We start from the raw sequence: 23,442 nt of genomic DNA on the forward strand, positions 1-23,442 counted from the left end.
TTGTGACAGTTTGGAATGGTTTGAGTATGAGTTATGAGGTTTTGATGACCTTCTGTAACCTTCTGTAGGTCTTCTGTAGAGCTTCTATCTCTGTTCTCTAACTGTACTGTAGCTGTTCTGTAGCTGTTCTGTGACTGTTCTATATGCTTCTGTATGTGTTCTATTGGATGAGAGTGTAGCTTGGGAAAGTTTTCTAGCCTTGGAAAGAGGTGAATACAAGTGCAAAAGAGCTAAAAGAAGTGAAAGAAGTAGTTGCTGAAGACTGAAGTGAAGTGATAGTAGTGAGCTATGAAAAGACACTATAGTGGCTCTCGTGACTCTTCATATCAGACATACCTCTTGGGAGGGGTATCCACGACCTAAGAAGGATTATTGTGAGTGATTATAAGATATTGTAGTGAGGATATGATGCATTATTGATAGAGAGAGAGAGAGAGAGAGAGTCAGAGATAGCCAATTCTACTAAAACAGAGTGATTGTATGTGAGAGATTGAGAGAGAAGACTATGAAGATATTGAAGATGAATACTATGTGATGTATTTCCATTCAAAGATGGTGTATTCCTTTGCTTTCTTTGTACTATTGATGGATTTTGTAAATATATTGAAGAATATGGTTGATTCTATCAAATCCGTGGGAGATCTACATGATGCTATATGAAGATTTGTTGTGCCTGGTGTTCTTTTCTTCATTGTGATCATATGAAACCTAATAAACAAGCTTGTTGATGATACAAGATAGATTTTCTTGCAAGAGAATTCCCTTTTCCTTGGTATTCCTCTTGGGGCTCCATGCCACATCCCCTTCCTGAACTTAAGTACAATGCTTGTACTTGTTTATCGCTTCTTTCAAATAATTCACCCTGCATGTTGATATCTTAAGTGATTATGAGAAAGAGCAACTCATTAAAAAATGAAAATGGTTTTTATACGTACATAGAAGTGACAAATGATTTCCAGGCCTTCTCATTATTAAGGCCATCCCAAGTAAATAAAATCAAATCATTATTATCGAGCATTGCATCAATAACTACTAAGACATTTGCAATGCTTTTTACTTTCAAAACATACTCATTTACGGACATCTTCTCTTTCTTCTAAGTACGCAACTATTTCTTGAGTTGAATCTTCGATACCTTTGTGTCATTAGGAGAAATATGGACTCTCTTTTTTACCCGTTAAGGGATTTCTCTTACCTCTCTCTCTCTCTAAAACGAGATTCCAAAATAATGTTAGAGCAAGAGGTCTTCTACAATCAAGCAAGTCTCGTATTTGTATTTTCAATAGATTTTACCTATTATTTTATTCTCAAACTGTAGGATAAGGTCACTTTTTCTCAAAATTCTCATAACTAAAAAAATACAATTCTATTTACTGTAAAAATGGAGCCAATCATTAATATATGACTCTTTAATGCCCTCATGACTTTTCAACATGAAAATATATTAGAATCATTCTCATTCTTGCTTCTTAAAAGGGCGGAAGTTAAAAAATGATATAAAATGATGTACACATCATATTTTAATATTATTTTTTACCCTGAGACACCTTTTTGACTCGAGATTTTCCTTCTAAATTTTTATCATTTTTGGACAAGTATATGCCTATTTCTGGGCATTTCTTCATTCCCTCTCAAAGCTCTAGTTTTGTCCAAAATTTTATGTACTCTTCTCCTTCCCTCCAAAATATGGTTTCTTGCATATGAATTCTTCTGAAGCAATACTCAGTACTATCTTGCATACGAATTCTTTCATACGAATCCTTAAGTATCAATTCATAGAGAGAGAGGGGGGAGAGAGAGATAGAGAGAGGGAAAGAGGGAGAAAGTGGAGGAAGAGAGAGGACTGTGTGAGATGAACTGATAAAATAAGTGAGAGAGTGATATAGAGTAAATTAGGGTAGAAGATAAGATAATGTTATTGTTCTCCTCTAGCCAAGCTTCTGTATAAATGTGCTTAAATATCTTTGATCAATTCTTCTTGAGGGAGGGAGAGAGAAAGAAAGAATATTTTGGATAGAATAGAAGATAAGGTTGGATGCTCATTAGAGGTAGATTAAAAGCTAAGGTTACAAGCAGATTAGGGGTTGATTAGGGTCGATCATGAGGACTGAAATCAAAAGAAAGAGACAAGATCCAACTGGATAAAAAAGAACACAGATATAATGAATCAAAGGGGTGTAATTGTGAGATTTTAATGTTAATCCAAGTTAAAATTGGCATATATTTTTCTTTACACAATGCAGGTGCAAGATGTACGAAGAGAAAGAGAGATATTCACTTTCAATTGCAAAATGAATATGTACCAATGTTCAAAAGAACTGTAAAAAGGGATGATGCAATAAGATACAGGATGCAACAAGAAAGAAATGTAGGGAAAAAAGACGTGGACCTTTGGGTTGATAGGAACATTTATCCACCCGATCCAGTCACTCAAAGACCACCACAATTTAAAGGGCTTACATCATTTGTAAAGTTCATTTGTGAAGGCAATGAAGGATTGTATGGACACACATGCAAGCTTGTCACACAAGGATTCACAGGGGTTCATCAAGCCTTGATAAATATGCATACAAGATTACAATGAAATATACAATCTTTGATGGAAAAGGATAGATTATTGGATGAGAAGGATAGGAAGAACCAGAGCCTACAGCAAGCAATGGATGTCATTGAAGATGCTATACAAGCTACACACATGCAAAATATGGAGTTACAGTCTAAAGTTATGGAGTTGGAAAAGGAGAATCGAAACATAAAGAGGAAGGTCACAAAAACTTTGAAGACTGGGCCCACCTTAAAAACCAAAGAAGCACGTCTGCGCATCCGATTAGTTAAACCAATTCACCAATTAACCAAAGGAAGTGGACAATATCATAGACGGATATATGCTCAATCTTCTACAATGAGAAATATATTCCCTCATGCTGCAGAGAATGATACTATTGCCAAAGTCCTAAGCAAGGATATGGTCAAAAATGCATTGGAAAATCTTAGATTCATGGACATTGTAGATGGTGTCGCAAGTGAACATCTTAGGGATGTGAGAAACTTGTTTAGTACTACAAATGTTTAGGGATTATGTGACAAGGTGGGAATGAGTTTTAAGTTATATAATATGCTCTATCAACAATTGGATACAGGATTTAAGAAAATCTTCAAAACTAAGCGAGTAATGCCTTTGCCAAAACCATTTCACATGAAGAAGGCTCGAAAACAACTAAGTGAGAAAGTTTTAGAACTAATTGGTGAGCCAACGCATCTGGAAAATACATACATATTGAAGTATGGTTCCAAAGAAGTTACATTTGTATTAAATGCATCCAACATCTTTGTATTGGATATATGTAGGGTTCAAATTGCTATGATCAAGTTCTACAATATGTCTATGGAAGAATGTAGAGGCAAGCTTAAGTTTCTCCTCAAACTTGATGAGAGTGAGATTATTAAGGGGGGAAAACTTGAACGTGTGAGTATAAGTACTTATGAATCGAGCATTGGATCCCAACATCAATGAAAACTATCCTTTATACTTCACTGTACAGTCAAAGAATGAAATATGGTGGCTTGCAGCATTGGAAGTACCAAAGGAGGACCATGAAGTACTTAAAGTTTTTTAAACCTCACTAATATACCCAAGGTTATTCAACATCAAAATAAGGGAGCAATTTTACACATCAAGGGGTTTGGGGACTATCAAGTTGAATGGCATCTTGCAGGTGATTTAAAAACATTGAAGTGTATGTTTGGTTTATCAAATGCAATGAATGCAAAATTTCTATGCCTATACTGCATGCAAATTAGGAAGAAATGGAAAGATGGAAAGAAAGAATGGCTTGCCAAGGCAAGACAACAAGGTGCTCCAACACGTGATCAAAAAGTCACGAGAAATGGAATGCTAGTTTCAGTGGATCCAAACTGGCGCGACGCTATGTGTAGCGGGTCATCTGTCTCTCTAGTGGCGCCCTCCCCTCGAATCTCATGGGAAAATAAATCGTGCACCATGTTGTCCAAAATCTCTTCCTCCAAAACTTGATGGGGCATTTGAAGAGGGTTGTTATCATTGTCATTCTCTACTCTTCTTGAGAACTTTGCCTCCTCACGTCGACACTTCGCAGCCTCTCGACGCCCTGGAGGGACCATTTGAGGATGTGGTACCGCATCCTGCTCAATTAAAAAAAGGAGGTTTTTTTTAATGGTCAAGACGCAACATAGACCAATAATATTTGTGCAAATAAAGCAGTACAAATTACTGGGTCTTTTTCTTGGTCCCACTCTCCATACTTGCTAAGGTTTGACATTGTGATTCCACGTACTCGAAAAAAACATCCTCGACAATGATCATACATACATTTGATTTTTCGTCGTAGCCAAGCGTCTCGATTGTGAAGACGCAATGTCTCGTCCTCACTTGAGGATGTATTGTTTGTTGACTCAGCATATCCCATACTAGTAGAAGATGACGACATAATTACACCTGAATCATAAGGACATATATGATTTCATTTGGTATATATGTCATATTCCCTAAATATTTTGATAGTTACAACATGGAGACAAACATTTTAATATTGAAAGACTAGGAAAGTCATGTTGATCCAAAAACAACCATAAGCTAGCATTTAATAAGTTTAATTGTACTTGCGCGTCTATCAGCACGTGTAATATGCTTTATCTACATATATAGACGCGCAATTACACGCACTTACAGACGCGCTGTCGTATTGCTGCGCATTCGAGGTGTGAAAAACCACCCAAAAGTTGTGCGTGTGATTTGATACTTTGTACATACTTAGTTGTTATGTTTGCTCTTTCATTCTATGCTGAAGACGGAGAAAAACAGGGAGTTTTGGTAGACTGATAACTTGAGATGCAATCTCATGGGCTACACTTATTTCAAGATATGCCGATTATGGGTTTTGAGAGGAAGTACTAAACTATTTCCAAGAGATGCAAATCAAAGTACATTGAAGGGTAAATATGCCAAATGTGGGAGCTTGCTTGATGTTCAGCACATGTTTAACTGCCACGCTACGGATCAGCGAGAATGACAGAATGGAACTTATAAATTATTATCAGAACTATTACAGTCAATATGTTAGGGCCAAGCCCAGTGTTACCATTGATTGGTTTCAGTCAGGCAATGCATTTCAAACTGCATCGCTCCTGTACCAAGTTACAGCTGCATTTACTCGGATGGAATGCTATACTCTGGGCTGAGATCACGGAATCAGGAGAAGAGCTGGCTGTTAAACAGGAGAATTATGCTGTGTCTAACATACTACCTCTTGACCCAGCAAGTACACCACGGTCAATGACAGAGTTCGTTTGCAGTATGCAGCTCTCTAGAGGCTTGGAGAGTGGTTCATCGAGGCTTTTGTCAAGGAGTTTCAGACTTGAAGACATTTTAGATACCCTTGAATTGGTGCCATCATCTCTGGCTGAAATTGCTCCTTACATACATCTTGCTCAACAACTTGATGGCATCGCTCCACGTGTTGCATTCCTTTGCCAGAAGCATGCTCTAATCAAGGCAAAAATATTGGATCCGTTATCGAGAGAAAAAGGGCCACTAATCCTGTCGAAAGGGAAAGAAAAGGGTGGCTAAAAACAAGGGAGGGAAAAAGAAGATTTAAAAAAAAAGCAGGGAAGATTCGACAGCTTAATGAAAGGAACGAAAAAACAGAGTAGGGGATCGACGGGAAATGAATGAGGAAGGAAGAAGTAATAAGGAATAAAAAGTGATGCTAATTGGGGAGAAAGGAAGGAAACGCAGAAGAACAGGCATTCGGGGATCTACGAGAAGAAAGAAGAGAGTTTTTTTTTCAATTTTGGGGGAAAGATGGACTGTGGAGAGAAAGACACGGAGTTTTTTTTTTTAGCGTTTTGGGAATCGGGGGAAACTGAGGAGGGGGAGACGAGGGGATGGCAATGTTTCTACTTCTTCGATAGCTTTTTCTACAGGAAGCTCACAATGGCATTGATCTGATCCTGAAGCCATTGAGATCTCAGACGATGATGGACAAGGAGAACAGAGGACATGGACAGAGCTCGTTTGCAACAAGAAGCGGAACATAGAGCCTTCGAGCACTGATCGTGTTAAGACACACAATATCCTCTCCATGCTAATAAGGCAGGTGAAATCGACAGGGGAGGAAGAGCAAAAAGCAAGAAAATAGGGGAACAGCCATAGTAGTGGTGGGAGAGAAACGCATGCTCTCTGCCATGAGCGCTCTTGATGAAGCCAACCAGGCCATTCACACGTTCACAGGACCTTGGTTCGAGTGCAGTCATGTTCAAGATGGTTGCTGAGGATCTAGAAGCTGAAAATCAGACAGAACTCGTGGAGGAGCAAGCGTCATCCCGAGAAGCATTGAGGAGATCTTTCTAGATTACAAGGACAGGCGGGCAGGCTTGATCAAAGCTCTCACTTCAGATGTGGAGGAGTTCTACGACGAATGCAATCCAGAGAAGGAGAACTTGTGTATGTATGGGTACCCGGATGAATCTTGGCAAGTCACCTTACTTGCAGAAGAGGTTCCACCTAAGCTCCCAGAGCCTGCACTAGGCATCAATTTCCCAAGAGATGGATTGGAGCGCAAGGACTGGCTCTCGGCGCTACTGAGGAAGAGAGAAGAGGATTTTTCATAAATTGAATGGAACTCGACTATGCCTGGGCGTTGCAGGAGAAGAAATCGATGGGAGTAACAGAATAGGAGTAGCAGATTGACCAGTGCATCTGGTTTAATTGATTAAAGAAGAGACTCGAGAGTATGGAAATTCAAGTGATGGGCTGTGGCAAAAGCCTTGACCTTTTGACTTCACTATCTTGATCTGTCCATGGACCATCAATCACCGTGTATGATTCACAATACAATAGTGAGGCTTTGTTTTGTCCTGCGGATAAATTCAAAAGATTTATAAACGCATCTGTAAGGATTATCAGCGCATAATTGTCAGACAACACATCATCCTTCAGACATTCATTTCAGAATCACGAGTCCATACTTAGAGCAGAGGAAGATCTTTTATGCCTTGATTTGTTGCATCTCCATTGCCAGAGTAGCCATTCTTTTAAGTGGATCATTGCTGCAATCAGACAAGCGTTCCTCACAACTTTTATATGTATTTGCATCCCTACTTCCGGAGAATTCTACCCTACAGTTGTTCACTCCTGCAACCAAGCTGGACTGTTGATTTTACATCTTAAATGTGGAAAGGAAATCTTTCAGCTTTTAACGGCATCCTAAAACAGGGTGCTGCTCTTCCTTTTTTTTAATGGAATGTAAAATAAAATGTTGTCCAAGACTGTGCCACATCAACATGGCACCATCATATCAGTAGTGCAGTGACATGTTACAATGCCAATTGATTTGTATGGAGGCCCAATAAAGTTTAGATATGACTGCCTACATGGAGCAATTTTTGTTGCAACAGGAAAAAGGGGTTTCCAGAAGCTTGCTGTTGTATTATGCAAAAAACATTCATAATTCTTTCTTGAACGTACACCCACAACCATAAAACAGAGTCATCCAGAACTTGTTGCTGTGTGGAAAATTGGATAATAGGATTATTCACATGATGGATCTTCTATCTTGAAATTTATCAAGGACTTCTGAAGTTGCGACATTGCTTTCGAAACCCTTCGACATCTTTGGTGAACCCGACGTGAAAGCGTCGCAGAAATTTCAGGATGGGAGATACTTCAGCCTCTATTTCAGCCTCTTCTACAATTCCAGCTGTGTCTACTTCAGCTCCATCAATGACTGCTGTGTCAAGTACTTCAACAGAGGATCTAAAGCAGATTTTGCAGAATATGTCCATGTACATGCAGCTCCAAAATCAGCAAACACAATTGTATATGTAGCAGCAACAACAATTGCATCAACAGCAGTTGTCTCAGCAAAGGCAACTCTATTCGGAGCAGGAGAATGCAAACAGCGCGACTAAGGCTATTGAAGCAGTTGAGAATGAGAAGAAGCTATTTGACGGGCGTAATGTTTCAGCATATTTGAAGACATATGAGATCAAGATGGGGTTTTTCGGAGTTCCAGCTGGACTTATGAGTAAGTACTTCCTTCGTCTTGTCACGCCCACTTTGACGGCAAAAGTGACTGATCTTTTTATTCAGAATACACATTGGCAAGATTTTAAGAAGGCCCTGAAAGAAGAATATTTCCTTGAGGACTTTGGTATGGCTACTCGGTGGTCATTCCGAGAGTGGGTCTACATGCCAAACAAAGGTCTAGCTGCTTTGGAGTTGATTCGAGAATTTGAGGAGAGGTATAGTCAGCTTGATGCCATTGAACAAAGAGCATTGGATGTTGAAAAAGTTGAGCTTTTCTTGCAAACCGCTGATCCTGCTCTTCAAGAAGAATTGGGTGAGCTTCTTGAGGATCGCACGAAGCCTATGGGTCTTAAAACTTATTGGCAGGATGCTCAGGATGCAGTCTCGACTTTGACCAAGAGGAGGATATGGAAGACTCACCTACAGAATGGTTCCATGACACCTACACCATCATCAGCTCCTATGCCTGCTTCTATCCCTGTTATTTCTTCTCCTCCTCAGCCAGTTTCTTGGCCTATGCCAGTGCCTACTGTTTCCACTCCACCTATTCCTCCTGTTCCACGACCGATGCCTACACCTTCTGCTCCAAAACCATCCGCTCCATCGGTGCCTACCTCTCTTGATGACATAATCAAAGGCATAACAGATTTGACACTGGAGTCAGTCAAAGCGGAGTTGGTGGGAAAGTTGAAGGAGCAGTTTCCTTCGACTGCGCCTACTACTTCTTCTAGTGCTCCTAGTGCACCTAGGAGAGATCAGAGATGTATTTGGTGTGATAGTACGGACCATCAGCATTGTAGGGATTGTGAATCTTTTCAAGATGCAAGGAGGAAGAATTTGGTATATTGGGGGAAAGATGGTAAGATTTGGTTGACTGAGACAGGAGCTCCACTTGCTACCAACTTTGGTAAAGGTGGAATGAAGAAGTTAGTGGATGACATGGCTACGCGTACTTCTTATGTGACAGCTAGAGGTGATGCTTCTGCATATGGAGTCCAGATTGAGAAGGGATCAGAGACTCAGTCAGCGCTATGGACTTATGCTATGGAGATTGCAAACAAGGGAAAAATTCAGCAAACTGTTTTGACTAGTGCAGGCTCTAGCATCAGATCAGAGACAGGTTGGGACTCGCCTATTGACAGGTACTCTATTTATGCTTATTTGGCTAAGTCTCATGGTGCAGATGTACTTGTTGAGGAGAAGCGTAAGAGGGATGAAGAAAATCCAAGTGCAGCTAAGAAGACTAGAGGGGGTGAGTTTGTTACTCCACCCACTGCATGACCGTCTTCAAGACCAGGGCCAGATCGACAGATGGAAGATGCTCAAAAGAGAGAAAAGAGGCAAGAGCCTAGAGAGAGAAAGCAGCCAGGGTTCAAATTGATGTCCGATATTGAGACATCTACAGACATGAGGAAAATCTTTAATGATAAGATACTTGGCAGTGAGGTGACTTTCAGTATTTCTGAGATTTTGGGCATCTCAAAAAGAGAGTTTCAGGATCAATTTCAGGAGGTTTTGAAGAGGAAAAGACATGCATTGTCTACCACTGATACACATGGAGTTTTGATTGGGGAGTTGGATGAGGATGAGGATGAGGTTATGGTTGATAATGCTTCTGTTTTTCTGCAGGTAGAGAAGAGGGTTCAGCCTATGCATTATGCTGAAATTGATGAGCCTGTCATGATACCGCGTAGTCACTTTTCGCGGAGCCATTGGGCTAGGGCAACTACAGAGATGATGGTAAAGATTGGAGAGAAACAGGTGCCTTATGTTGCATTGGTGGATCATGGTTCAGAGATTAATCTCATAGTTCATGGAGTTTATGAGAGTAACAGATGGCCTATGGATGTAGAGCATGGGTGGCGTATGAGAGCCGCCAATAACACTGCAGGTGATTTGTATGCTGCATGTCCTAGTGTCAGGGTTTCTATTGGTGATGTAGAGGAGGATTTTCATTTCTTTGTGCAGGATTCATGCTCTTATCCCATAATTCTTTGTCAATCATTCATCACAGAGATGCGCATGGAAACAAAGGTCATGGATGATGGATCTGCTTATGCACGGATTCGTAGTAAAGATGGCATGAGAGCAGTTCAGTTTATGACTGTATGTGTGAACCATGTTAGAAACAGGGATACTCTCAGAGATGCACCTTTGCCCACTGTGAGGGATTCAAGTTTTCATTAGGTACCGCCGTTTCGCGAGACGACGGTGGTACAGAGGAGAGGAGATTGGAGTTCTCGCCTCCTGGCAGCGGTGTTTTCTCCTCCGGTTTTGTTGGGATTTCAGCAAACAGTTCGATGAGCTATCAGAAGACTTCTAGGTTGCCTAGAGCTACCAGACAGTATATATGCAAGAAGGAGAAAAATTTGAAAAATGTAGGAATTTTGAAGGATGATGAGCACATAGATGGGATGTATGACAGTGTGATTTGTGTAGATACGATGACAGAGATGGGAGATATGCTGAAAACTGATATGCAGAATTGTCACAGTAATGTATTAGTGCAGTCCCTGGACATGTTTCATGAAATTGCAGATTTTATGTCACAGATTGAGTCAGAGGCTGAGGTAACTCAGCAAAGAGTGTTGAGTGCTGAAGAAATTCAGCAAACAGAGTTTCCAGCTGGTTATGATCAGCTTTCAGAGAGACAGAGGGCTGAAAACTTTCAGCCAACAGAGTTTACTGCTGAAATATTTCAGCATCCAGAGTTTAGGGTTGTTTCTATGCAGTCCATAGAGCAGAGGGCTGAGGATATTCAGCCATTGGAGTGTAGAATTGCTGATTTACAGCAAGATTTATGTAATGCAGAAGAGCATAATGAAGCCAGGGTTGACACAAAATACAAAACTGTGGATAAGAAGGTGAAGCCGGTTGCTGTACCGCTTCCACCTAACAGTGATCAGCAAATAGAGAGGGCTGCTAAACAGCAAATTTTGAGGAATCCGGAGCATATTGGTCATAAATTTTCAGCAGAGACTCTTGCTGAATTGAAAATTGGAAATGGTGATTTCTTGTTACCCATAGAGAAGCAATGCTTTCAGGAGATGCTTGAGCAACATGGAAGGGGATTTGCTTTTTTCCCGCATGAGATTGGATGTGTGAATCCTGATGTTGTTGCTCCTATGGTCATTTTTACTATTCCTCATATTCCATGGAATCTCTGACCTATTCCAGTGCCTAAGGCACACCTGCCAAAGCTGATTGATTTATTGAATGAGAAAATCAGGATGGGAATCCTTGAGCCTTCATCTGCACCATACTCAAACAAGTGGTTTACAATTCCAAAGAAGAATGGTACTCTCCGATTTATTCAGGACATGCAGCCAGTGAACAGAGTTACTATCAGGAATATTGGTATAGGTCTAGTTGTGGATGAGTTTGCAGAGGCATTTGCTAGACATGCCATCTATTCTTTAGGTGATTTGTATTCAGGATATGATCAGTTTCAGCTGGCTTTGGAAAGCAGGGACATAACCACCATGAGAACTCCTATTGGGCTTGTCAGGATGTGTACCTTGCCTCAAGGTGCCACTAATTCTATTGCGCATATGATGAATGCCATGCATAAGGTCCTTCGAGATTATATACCTCAGCTTACCATGTCTTTCTTGGATGATGTGCCCATTAAGGGGTGTGCAAAAGAAGAGAAGAATGAGAGTCTAAATGAGCAGGGATGTAGATACTTTGTGGTTGATCATATTTCAGCATGTGAGAAGATTTTGGCCAGGTTAGAAGAAGTAAACTTGACACTTTCAGGGCAAAAATCTGTTTTTGGAGTGAATGAGGTTGTCATTGTTGGGCATATGTGTGGATATTATGGCAGGAAACCCTCACCTGATAAGGTGAATGCTAAAGGCAAGATTGTGGAGTATTGTTCTACCACTTCAGAGATACGGAGATTCATTGGAGCTTGTGTGTTTTATATGATTTGGATACCTCATTTTGCACACATAGCAGATTGTTTGTATCAGCTGCTTCGAAAGGGGCAGAAATTCTATTGGGATGAGAGCCACACTAGAGCTACGCGGAAATTGAAGAAGTTATTGCAGAATGCTCCTACTCTCAGGAAAGTGGATTATAATTGTGGAAAGCCTATTGTATTGACAGTTAACACTAGTCCAATTGGCATAGATTGGGCTGTGGGTCAAGATGATGCAGATGGAAATAGGTATGCTATTCGGTTTGGGGCGAAAGTCCTAAACGAGAGACAGAGGAGATATCCGCAAATCAAGAGGGAGTTATTGGGGATTGTCACGGCTCTCAAATTTGACAAGGAGTACTTTATTGGAGCTTCAGTTGTGGTAGAGACAGATTGCTTGCCATTGATTGGTATGATCACGAGTTGCTCTACTCCGGATATAGCTATGCTGAGATGGATTGCATACATCAAGTCATTAAATCCGGAATTTAAACACATAGCAGGGAAGGATAATCCAGTGGCAGATATATTGTCTAGAGCCAGATATGATGATGAGGAGACTCTACTTGCAGAAGAGGATGATGCAGAAATTTCGGCCACTATGGTTGATCATGTTTGTCATGTCTATGATATTGTGGCTTTCATACAAGAACTCTATGTTGGAGATTGGTTGCAGATTGGCAGGTACCTTAGTACACTAAGCAAAAGAGATGAATGGACAGATGAAGAGTTCAAGAAGATCAGAAGAAAAGCCTATGGTTATTTTCTCAAGGATGGATTTCTTTGGAAGCATCCGAAGAAAAGAGGTGGATTACCTTTGCGGGTTGTCTGCGATAGAGAGACACAGCTATAGGTGATGAGGGAGTTTCATGAGAGTCCTTGGGCTGGTCATAGAGGAGTGTGGGCTACTTATGAGAAAATCAAGGAGAAATATTGGTGGAAAGGCATGTATAGAGATGTTTCTCACTTTGTTGAGACTTGCAGAGACTGCCAGATGTATTCGGTAGTGCGTCATCGAGATGAGCTTCATCTGACCTATCCGCTATACATTCATTATAAGTGGGTAGTTGATTTGGTTACCATGCCTATGAATTTATGGCAGATGAGGTACATTGTTTTGGCTAGAGAGGATCTTACCAATCATGTTGAGGGCAGATCTTTCAGAATGAACACCACTAGTGCAGTGTGTAAGTTCTTATTGGAGGAAATTTTCTGCAGGTATGGTTGTGTGGGTAAGATCACTGCGGATCGTGGTGAATTGGATGCAGATGAAGCTAGGGAGTTTTTCTCTCAGCTAGGAATCAAGTTGGCTTTAACCACAGCATACAATCCAGAGGGAAATGGGAAGAGTGAAAGAGGGCATCCATCGATAGTGAAAGCATTAGCCAAAGCATGCAGAGGACGGATTGGAGAATGGCTGAGACTTCTACCATTTGCTTTGTGGGCTGATCGTACGACTCATAGTGTTACCATAGGATATATGCCTGCAGAGTTGATGTATGGTCAGAAACCTGTTATGCCGACTGAGACTTGTGCTTTGACTTGGTCAGTTTTACCTTGGCAGGAGGATTTGACGAGAGAAGAGCTCTTAGCTCTTCGGATTCGACAGTTGGAGAGGAGACCTGAGAATATTCAGCTAGCTATTGACAGGTTGAAGGTTGCTAGACTAAGGAATAAGGACAAGTTTGACAGCATGCATCGCTTGTGGCCTAGACCCTCAGGGGAGGGAAGTGATAGCCTACTTGAGAAGTGTCGTGCATGCCACATACAAAGATTGTATGATTCCCTTCAAGCACCAAAAAAGTGGTTTATGGCAAGAGGTGATGCGGGCAGTACATAAAAGATACCCTAATCCCGAGAATTCACAATTCTTAGATGATTGGGGACGGTCAAAGGTGAGAGACGCGCTTCATAAAAAGAGGTCCCACCTTATAACGCACGCCAAGGAGTCATTGCGGAGACAAGAGCAGGGGTACCGTGGATATGGCCAACCACCCAATTGCCACTGCAGGGAGTGGAAAGAGGCCAAGAAGAGAGCAGCAGAGAAAAGGACAAGTCGCCAGCATGCAGAGGTGTGACGTATCGAGATGGCAACCATGGATTGTCGCATTATGGATCGGGTGGCAAGGAGTCATGGGAGGCTGAGTTTGTAAGTATTATTTGATTTATTTTTCTTAATTAAATTTTGTAATTTGTTTCAATTCATTATGTAGTGTGTTCTAATATGTTGTATGTTAAAATTATTTTGTAGTATCATATCGTTGGTAGGATTCCTACTTCTAGAGAGGTAGGCTACCATCGAGGTCATAATCGGGCGTCCACTTGGCAGCATTACTACGAGGAGGGACTGATCACAGAGGAGCAATATAATCGTGCCATGAGGATTCCACAGCTAGAAGAGGTATGTTTTATTTTTTACATGAAAAGTATAGGTAACTATAATTTATTGTTTGTAATGTTATTTATATACCTTAATCCTTTGTATAGGTGAACCCTGATGCAGTCGAGGATAGAGAAGGGGGGACTAGCAGTAGCGGTGGCAGCAGTGGCAGCGATAGCGGCAAGGATGGTGGTAGCGACGATGATGCCTCTTTTGAGGAGATATAGAGGAGCCCTGTGCATGCATGCCTCCCCTTGGCCTTGTAGTTTTTATTTTTGATATACATTACTTTCAGCTAGTGCTTGCGACCATGACCATGCTTGAGGTCACAAGCACTAAAACTCGTCATGTAAAAACGTTTCATCTTTATATATGAAATTTCGTGTTCTACATTGTTTTGTTTTCAATACAAAAATCTTCAAAATATATACAAATGTTTTAGCATAGTACGCTCATCATGTGTTATTATCAATATATGGACTTTGGCTCTCCACATTCTTTTGCTTTCAGTATAATAATCTTTCTATGTTTTCCCTAAAAATGGGGGAAAAAAAACCAAAGAGCATGTGGCTTGCACCTCTGTTTTGCACATCTATCTGCGCGTCTAAACTGCAGGAAAAATGCACATCTATAACCGTCAAAAAATTGTAGAGTACACGTCTTTTTAGACGCGCAGTTATACGCATCATAGACGCAGAATATGAATATACCTACTTTTTTATAAATATGATTATATATTTATGGAGCGTGTCAATAGGCGCGTCTATATGTGGGTGTAGTTTTCACTATAAGCGCACCTGTATAAGACGTGAAATTTTAGACGCGCTAGTAGACGCGGTAATAAACGCGTCCGATATTTTTAAACGCAATTCAAATATTGCGTCTACAAGCGCGTCTATGGAGCCTTTTTGTTGTAGTGGTATCGAGGGTCTGAGGTTCAATAAAAAACATCTGCTATCATTGAATTGATCAAAGACGAATATCTGGTTTTATCATTGTCGGAGCATGATAATGCAATTGCATTTGCTTTGACTACAATTTATGTGTGGATCTTCATTATATATATATATATATATATATATATATATATATGCTTGCTCAGAGGGTTGATGTAAGTGTGGGAGCATTGCCAAATTCATCGGGAAGGTTGCTTATGCTTCTCACAATTTTTAGTGATCCAATATCCAAGCGCATGCCCAAATGCCTGAAGTCCTTGTCTAAATATGAGGCTGACTCTATAATAAAAGGAGAGCAAAAACATGCTCTTTTTGCAAGTAGTTTTAGTACAACCAATGGAAATATGGGTGAAATTTGGAAAGGGCTTACCTGGCCGAGTGCATATAATAGAGGCAAAGGACGATCGTGCTTACATAGTGGTGGGAGACGACTGTAGTCACATGGATGACCTACGACATATTCTGAGAAGGTGGTGAAAAAGCATGAGGATCAGCAACAAATGACGTAATCACTAATGACAATCAAAGTTGAAAATTAAGAATTTTTGTTGTGGTGCCTCAAATAGAAAAGGCAGAACGATATTATTATGAATGATGCTTTTTGAAGCTTTACGAGGTGGTAGACAATTATAAAAGGTAGAATGTGATGAGAAGGGGAATGAGGACCAGAAGGTGATGAAAAAGGGAAAGGAAAATAGAAGGTGATGATGCAGAAGGACCAGAAGATGACAAATGCAGGGTGGGAAGATCGGTGAGCTCTGTAGACGACTTGTATTCCATATTGAAGGATGTCCCGATGATTGGTGCATCACCTTCCCTGATATCACCTTCAGCATGTTTTTCCCTAATGAATCTCGACCATCACTTGGTATAAGGCGGACCCTTCTCTGCCGCCATACCAACACTATTCGGGAGCACTTACCGTATCTCTACATGTTTATAAGGCTTGCTTGGATAGTCGCCTAGCATCATATAGAGCCGCCTTTGGCTTAATGTTCTTCATCACAAGGCCATGGAAGCTACATTAAATCTCGTGCATCGACTCTGTATGCGACAAATACTATGCTGGATAGGGGAGTAATAGATATTATGATGCCAAAAGTGCTACCCCACTGCTGTATTCTGTTACAATTGCAATGAAGCTTCAAACAAGTTAGATGTTTCAAGACTCTATTACGAATTGGATTCTGGTGCTTTGTGAGCTTACTACAGTGTCACCTTTCGATGGATGATATGTATCAGATTAAATCTGAAGATTGAAAGCTTGTGTTTGAGGATAATACGATGTCCTTGTAACCACATATGAGTTTTAAAGTTGGATCTATCACAAATATTTGAAGTCATATTGGCATATCTACATTGTTAAAAACACCTTCTAATCACTTTCCCTTCATGCATAACTATGACAATTACCCTCTCTTGTAAGCAAGGACCCTTGAATATCTTTGAGAATGATTCATGAAATTTATTCTTGAATGCATCAAATGAAGAATTTGGTGAATTGGATCTTGTGAAGATGGAAATTCTTGTTTCCGTTTTCACCTTGTCATGTCCTCACTTGTATTCAATCGAATGTGAATTCTAGCTATTCTTTTACTTATAATATTCATCATCTTTTGCTTCCATCTTGCTAAGCGTCCCTGCGGCGAGTGACTTTCACGAACCCTCGCGCGAACCTCATGCGACAGCGTACCCCCTCAATGTTGACTAAAAATCTTTTGAGCTAAAAAGTTAATAGATAAGTACACACACACACACACAAATTTCAAGTCTCATGGTCCTCCTCTCTCTCATTTTACCATTTCCACATATGGAAATGGTAAAATGAGAGAGAGAGAGAGAGAGAGAGAGAGAGAGAGAGAGATTTATCACACTCATATTGAAATTGAGAGAAATCTCTCTTTCTCTCTCTCTCTATTCCATCTATATTCTCTCTCACTCAATATAGGACATGGTAAAAATGAATGTGAGCAATGAGATCATGAGAAAATCATTATTTTTCCTAACAAGTTTTACTCAATTAAAAATAAACACACACACACAATCATATATAAAAAAAAATTTCTTATAATGAAAATTGAGAATGAATCTATATATATATATATCTCTCTCTCTCTATCTCTCTGTGTGTGTGTATATATATATGTATATATATATATATATCATTTCCTTACAAATGTGTGTGTGTATACACATGTAGCTAAATTATAATTGACAAATTTCACAAATCTAAAATCAATCATCTCTGCAATGCTCCCAATCCGCCTCTGTTTCTTCTTTCAAGAAACAAAAGTTGAAAAAAAAACTCATTTTTCCAAACAAATCCATACTACTTTAAAAGTGTTTTTCCTAAATCTCTCTCTCTCTCTCTCTCTATATATATATATATATATATATATATATATAGGGCTTATAACCATTTAAGAAGTGTTCATCTTGGCAGGTGCCTAAGAAGTTCACGTATGACATGATGCTTTGGTGATTACATAAGGAATATGATCAACCTTATTACCATGCTAGGATTAACCAATGTCTAAGAAGTTCTCGGATAATAGGATACTTTATTAACACAAAGAACATGTATGTTGAGCCTTAATTGGTCTAAGAGGAAACATGAAGCGTTGAAAGAAGGAATATTTGAACCCTAAGTATACATACGAGTCTAACAATTGGAGCGTGCGCGTGTGAGGGAATGGGGCGCACGTAACGGCTACTTTAACGAGCTGCTAAGAGGGAGGAATTGATGGGTGGTCATGTCGAGATGTGGAGGGCTTGATTGCGCTGCCGCGGGCGTCTCTTCTCGACCACTCTACACAGAACCAAATTATCAGAGCTGGAGATCATAGTCTCGTTCACAGTTTGTGATCCTTGTCTGGTGACAGCTAGATCTCGATCGTGATTGTGAGCCGCTGCTACTGCTGCAACGTGATCGTCATTGTGGATGATGTAAAACTCGTGCATGATCCAGTCTGTCCTATCGCCATTGGGAGCGCGGCCTCTGTAAAATACCAACGTCTTCTTCCACCCTGAGTACTGCTGCATATTCTGCACCCTCTTCTGATCAATCCCTGATATATTCGCCCTATATTCATGAGTGAAATTGGACTGGCTCACTGGCCTGTCTCTGCCGGTGGCCTTCCAGTAGCCCAAGGGGGTGGCCCTGTTGGCACGCGTACCCTTCCCGCGGGGATACTTCCTGTCGATGCGATGGAAGTAATACCCCTCCCTACAATCGTCATACATATACTGATTATCTTCATGATCAACACGACTTAGTATAGTATCAGCTAACATGGGGCTTTCATGTATTGGACGACCTGCAGGTGCTTGACGGTCATGATCTGCGTGCTCTAATTGATGATCCGGAGTATGGTAGTATCGTAGTGCTTTAATTGGTGAAGGTTTCCCCTCATTTGGAGAATATCCTCCTTGTCCTTGATTTCTCGACACTACTGGAGGTGTGCCTTGGGTTGGCATACCTCTCAACATAAATGGTCTATTAGAATGTCCTATTGGGCAAGTCACATTTTGACTATCCATGTACTTATAATTTGTTTGCATTTGGGTTGCTTATTGTTTTAAATGAGTTTGCTTAATCCAACATTGATCCTTCACGTGATTGTTTCTCAATAATAGTCAGAGAGCAAATTTCTTCGCTGATCAGGAACCACTCTACTTGGTGTGGGGCATTCTATTGCTAAATGCCCGAAACCATGACATTTCCCACACCAGGTGTTGGACCTTATATATATATATATATATATAAGACTTATAACCATTTAAGAAGTGTTAATCTTGCCAGGTGCCGAAGAAGTTCACGTATGACATGATGCTTTGGTGATTACATAAGGAATATGATCAACCTTATTACCATGCTAGGATTAACCAATGTCTAAGAAGTTCTCGGATGATAGGATACTTTATTAACATAAAGAACATGTATGTTGAGCCTTAATTGGGAAACATGAAGCATTGAAAGACTTATATTCATGAGTGAAATTGGACTAGCTCACTGGCCTGTCTCTGTCGGTGGCCTTCCAGTAGCCCGAGGGGGTGGCCCTGTTGGCACGCATACCCTTCCCGCGGGGATACTTCCTGTCGATGCGATGGAAGTAATACCCCTCCCTACAATCGTCATACATATACTGATTATCTTCATGATCAACACGACTTAGTATAGTATCAACTAACATGGGGCTTTCATGTATTGGCCTTGCAATCCTTCTCATAATGGCCTTCAAGCCACATTTGGCACATAAAGGGATGTAATCTTTTCTTTTCTGCTCATTTGGGCAAAACCTAGCCACATGTCCAGATTACTCACATCTCCAGCAAACCACACTTGTTCCTATGTTATTATTCTTTCTCAAATTAGGATTTCTATATGGTGAAGGTTTCCCCTCATTTGGAGAATATCCTCCTTGTCCTTGATTTCTCGACACTACTGGAGGTGTGCCTTGGGTTGGCATACCTCTCAACATAAATGGTCTATTAGAATGTCCTATTGGGCAAGTCACATTTTGACTATCCATGTACTTATAATTTGTTTGCATTTGGGTTGCTTATTGTTTTAAATGAGTTTGCTTAATCCAACATTGATCCTTCACGTGATTGTTTCTCAATAATAGTCAAAGAGCAAATTTCTTGGCTGATCAGGAACCACTCTACTTGGTGTGGGGCATTCTATTGCTAAATGCCCGAAACCATGACATTTCCCACACCAGGTGTTGGACCTTATATATATATATATAAGACTTATAACCATTTAAGAAGTGTTAATATTGGCAGGTGCCTAAGAAGTTCACGTATGACATGATGCTTTGGTGATTACATAAGGAATATGATCAACCCTATTACCATGCTAGGATTAACCAATGTCTAAGAAGTTCTCGGACGATAGGATACTTTATTAACACAAAGAACATGTATGTTGAGCCTTAATTGGGAACATGAAGCGTTGAAAGAAGGAATATTTGAACCCTAAGGATACATACGAGTCTAACAATTGGAGCGTGCGCGTGTGAGGGAATGGGGCGCACGTCACGGCTACTTTAACAAGCTGCTGAGAGGGAGGAATTGATGGGTGGTCATGTCGAGATGGAGACGAGGATGATGGTGGAGGGCTTGATTGCGCTGCCGCGGGCGTCTCTTCTCGACCACTCTACACAGCACCAAATCAGAGCTGGAGATCATAGTCTCGTTCACAGTTTGTGATCCTTGTCTGGTGACAGCTAGATCTCGATCGTGATTGTGAGCCGCTGCTGCTGCTGCAACACGATCGTCATTGTGGATGATGTAAAACTCGTGCATGACCCAGTCTGTCCTATCGCCATTGGGAGCACGGCCTCTGTAGAACACCAACGTCTTCTTCCACCCTGAGTACCGCTGCATATTCTGCACCCTCTTCTGATCGATCCCTGATATATTCACCCTATATTCATGAGTGAAATTGGACTGGCTCACTGGCCTGTCTCTGCCGGTGGCCTTCCAGTAGCCCGAGGGGGTGGCCCTGTTGGCACGCGTACACTTCCCGCGGGGATACTTCCTGTCGATGCGATGGAAGTAATACCCCTCCCTACAATCGTCATACATATACTGATTATCTTCATGATCAACACGACTTAGTATAGTATCAGCTAACATGGGGCTTTCATGTATTGGACGACCTGCAGGTGCTTGACGGTCATGATCTGCGTGTTCTAATTGATGATCCGGAGTATCGTAGTACTGCAGCTGGGGGCCGTGGCGTGCTGCTGAAGGGAGCAGCTCCCATGGATCGTGTTTGTAGAGATCCAGGTCTGCAATCACGTCCTTAAGTTTCAGGGAAGATCTGCTGACGTTGAGTGTGCCCTGGAGCCTCCTCCACAGGTAGAACCACACCAGCTCCTGATCGGTGGGGTGGAAGCGGAAGCCGGGCGGAAGCAGCTGATCGGATGTCGATGGGCAATCATGTATGGCCACAATATCAATAGTAGCTGTATTGTTAGCACTGCTAGTATTCTTATCATCCTGGTCTCTGTCACCACTACGATCGATGACAAAAGTACACATGATTATCTAATCGAGACAAGATGGAGGAAAGAACACGAATGCGACTACGGAAAGTGGCCCAATCAAAATTGCTTCATGTATATATACGTCGACGCTGAAGTTAGACTTCCGTCCAAGACACGTTATCGACTCGCTTACGTGGGCGACAAGCTTAACAAGTGCGCACGCAGTGACGCATCGGGCACTTTGGAAGCTTCATTTTCTTTTTAGTTTCCGCGGGTTTGGAAAACGGGATTCAAATTTTTAAAAAGGGCAGTGCCTTTTGGGGCTTTCTTCCTTTGCAAGCTGCAAGTTTTGGGTTCAGGCTTGAATTCATGTGGTTGAGAATCATTTATGGCATGCTTGACTGCCTCGAACTCGATGAACGCATATATTCATTGCGGAAGGTTTGTACACCCTTTTTCTATTTGAAAACTTCAAGTTGTATGATTCATGAAGGTAATAAAGAAAATAACAAAAGTTTGGGATTACAAAATTGCCGAAGGTTTGTAGCATTTTAAACATGCACTTCTAGAATCTATAGGTGCATATACAATCTCTTCTGAAAATGTTTTCGAAAATTGATGGATGGGGTTTTCAAATAGTTCTTTACCATTCTTGCCTGATTTGTTAGAACTAAACATGAAACAACATGACCAAGTTTCTATCTATGTGAGTTATTAGCCATGTAACAATTTTTATCATCAAGGAAGTAGAACCCAAAATTTCAACTCACATGCTCACAATGCTCAACCCACACTCAAATCACTAATAATGTTGTGACCCCATTAATTTGGCATCTTTGTGAACTTTTAGAAAGAGTTTAACCAAGTTTTTTTCTTTGTAAGCATGGGAAAAGATCTCTCTCTCTCTCTCACTATCTTTCTCTCTCTAGATCTCATTTCTACTATTTTCTACGATAGGAAATAATAGAAGTGAGATAGAGAGAGAGGGAGGATCATGAGACTTGAAAGTGAAACATCTATATATACATACATACATGTATATATAAATTTAAGCTGAAAAGTTTTTTAGCCAACGAGGAGGCATTGATGTCCCGTCCTTAGCTAAAAACTTTTTGAACAAAAAATAAACAGACTATACATTTGACCTTGAATCTCTTATATAATTGAAAATCAACACTCTCTCTTACTTTCCAATTTTACATCTATATATACTTTGTGTACATTGTATTGGGTATAAAAGAAGAAGAAAAAAACCAACACTAAAGCATTTTAGCCTCCATCTCTCTTCTTGTGTTGTTGGGTGAGCTTTCTCTTATGTATATAGTGTGCATTTGGTGTAGTGTCTCAAGCAAGTCCCCTCACCACGCGATTCGTAACATGGTGTCAGAGTGATGCCCCTAAGAGAGGCTAGTTTTAAAGGTTGAAGTGAAGCAAAAGAAGTAAGGATTTTAAAAAGCAAGAAATGAGTAAGAAGCTCTCCCATTCTTCCACTCTTTCTTTCAGATAGTATCAATAGAGGCATTAAAATTAGGGTAGAGTAAAAATCTCAAATTGCTATGAGCGTTACTGTGTAAATAGAGCAATGTATATTTTGCAAACAATAGTTTTGGGCCCAGGTAATTTACTATATGTATACCCTCTACATCATGTGTGTTCAAGGCCTATTTATAAATATCCTTATCTATGACTTTCTTCTTAATAAAACATAATCCTTTTTTATTCAATTTATAAGTAACCCCCTTATATGGAACTCTTTTGTATGTAAAAAATATGTAAAAATGGTAATTTAAAAATCTCTTATGTTGAAATCACATGAGATATATAAATATTTATGACTAGCCTCCCTCTGTTGGGATTTTGGGTCCTATTTTAGATTCGCAAGGTCATGGAACATAGTTTTGAGATATACTATGATTTCGATTGTATTGATCGAAAGTGGGTGTATATATTAGAGATTTTGAATCTTTAAGTTTTGAGGAGTTTGTCAGGAAAGAAAACACAAGTTGCATATGTAAAAAGGTTATAAATCATATATACTATTGAGTAGTCGATGAAAGAGGTTGCTTGATATGTTTTTGTGCTTTTGTTGTAAAAGGGTGCAAAAGACTTGCTTGTTATTTTCT

General features: G+C 40.4%; 1 protein-coding gene across 1 annotated transcript; it reads right to left on the reverse strand.

The window, feature by feature from the left end:
- Nucleotides 1-20,112: 20,112 nt before the first annotated feature.
- LOC148008833 (NAC transcription factor NAM-B1-like) lies at nucleotides 20,113-21,399 on the reverse strand. The gene has a single exon (XM_087674000.1). The coding sequence runs from the start codon at nucleotides 21,372-21,374 to the stop codon at nucleotides 20,370-20,372; it is 1,005 nt and encodes a 334-aa protein (XP_087530126.1). The 5' UTR covers nucleotides 21,375-21,399; the 3' UTR covers nucleotides 20,113-20,369.
- Between the last annotated feature and the right edge of the window lie 2,043 nt (nucleotides 21,400-23,442).

Source organism: Lygodium microphyllum, unplaced genomic scaffold (genome assembly GCF_053477565.2).
Source record: "Lygodium microphyllum isolate KBCC unplaced genomic scaffold, Lygodium_microphyllum_v1.1.10 scaffold_65, whole genome shotgun sequence".
NCBI lineage: Eukaryota > Viridiplantae > Streptophyta > Polypodiopsida > Schizaeales > Lygodiaceae > Lygodium > Lygodium microphyllum.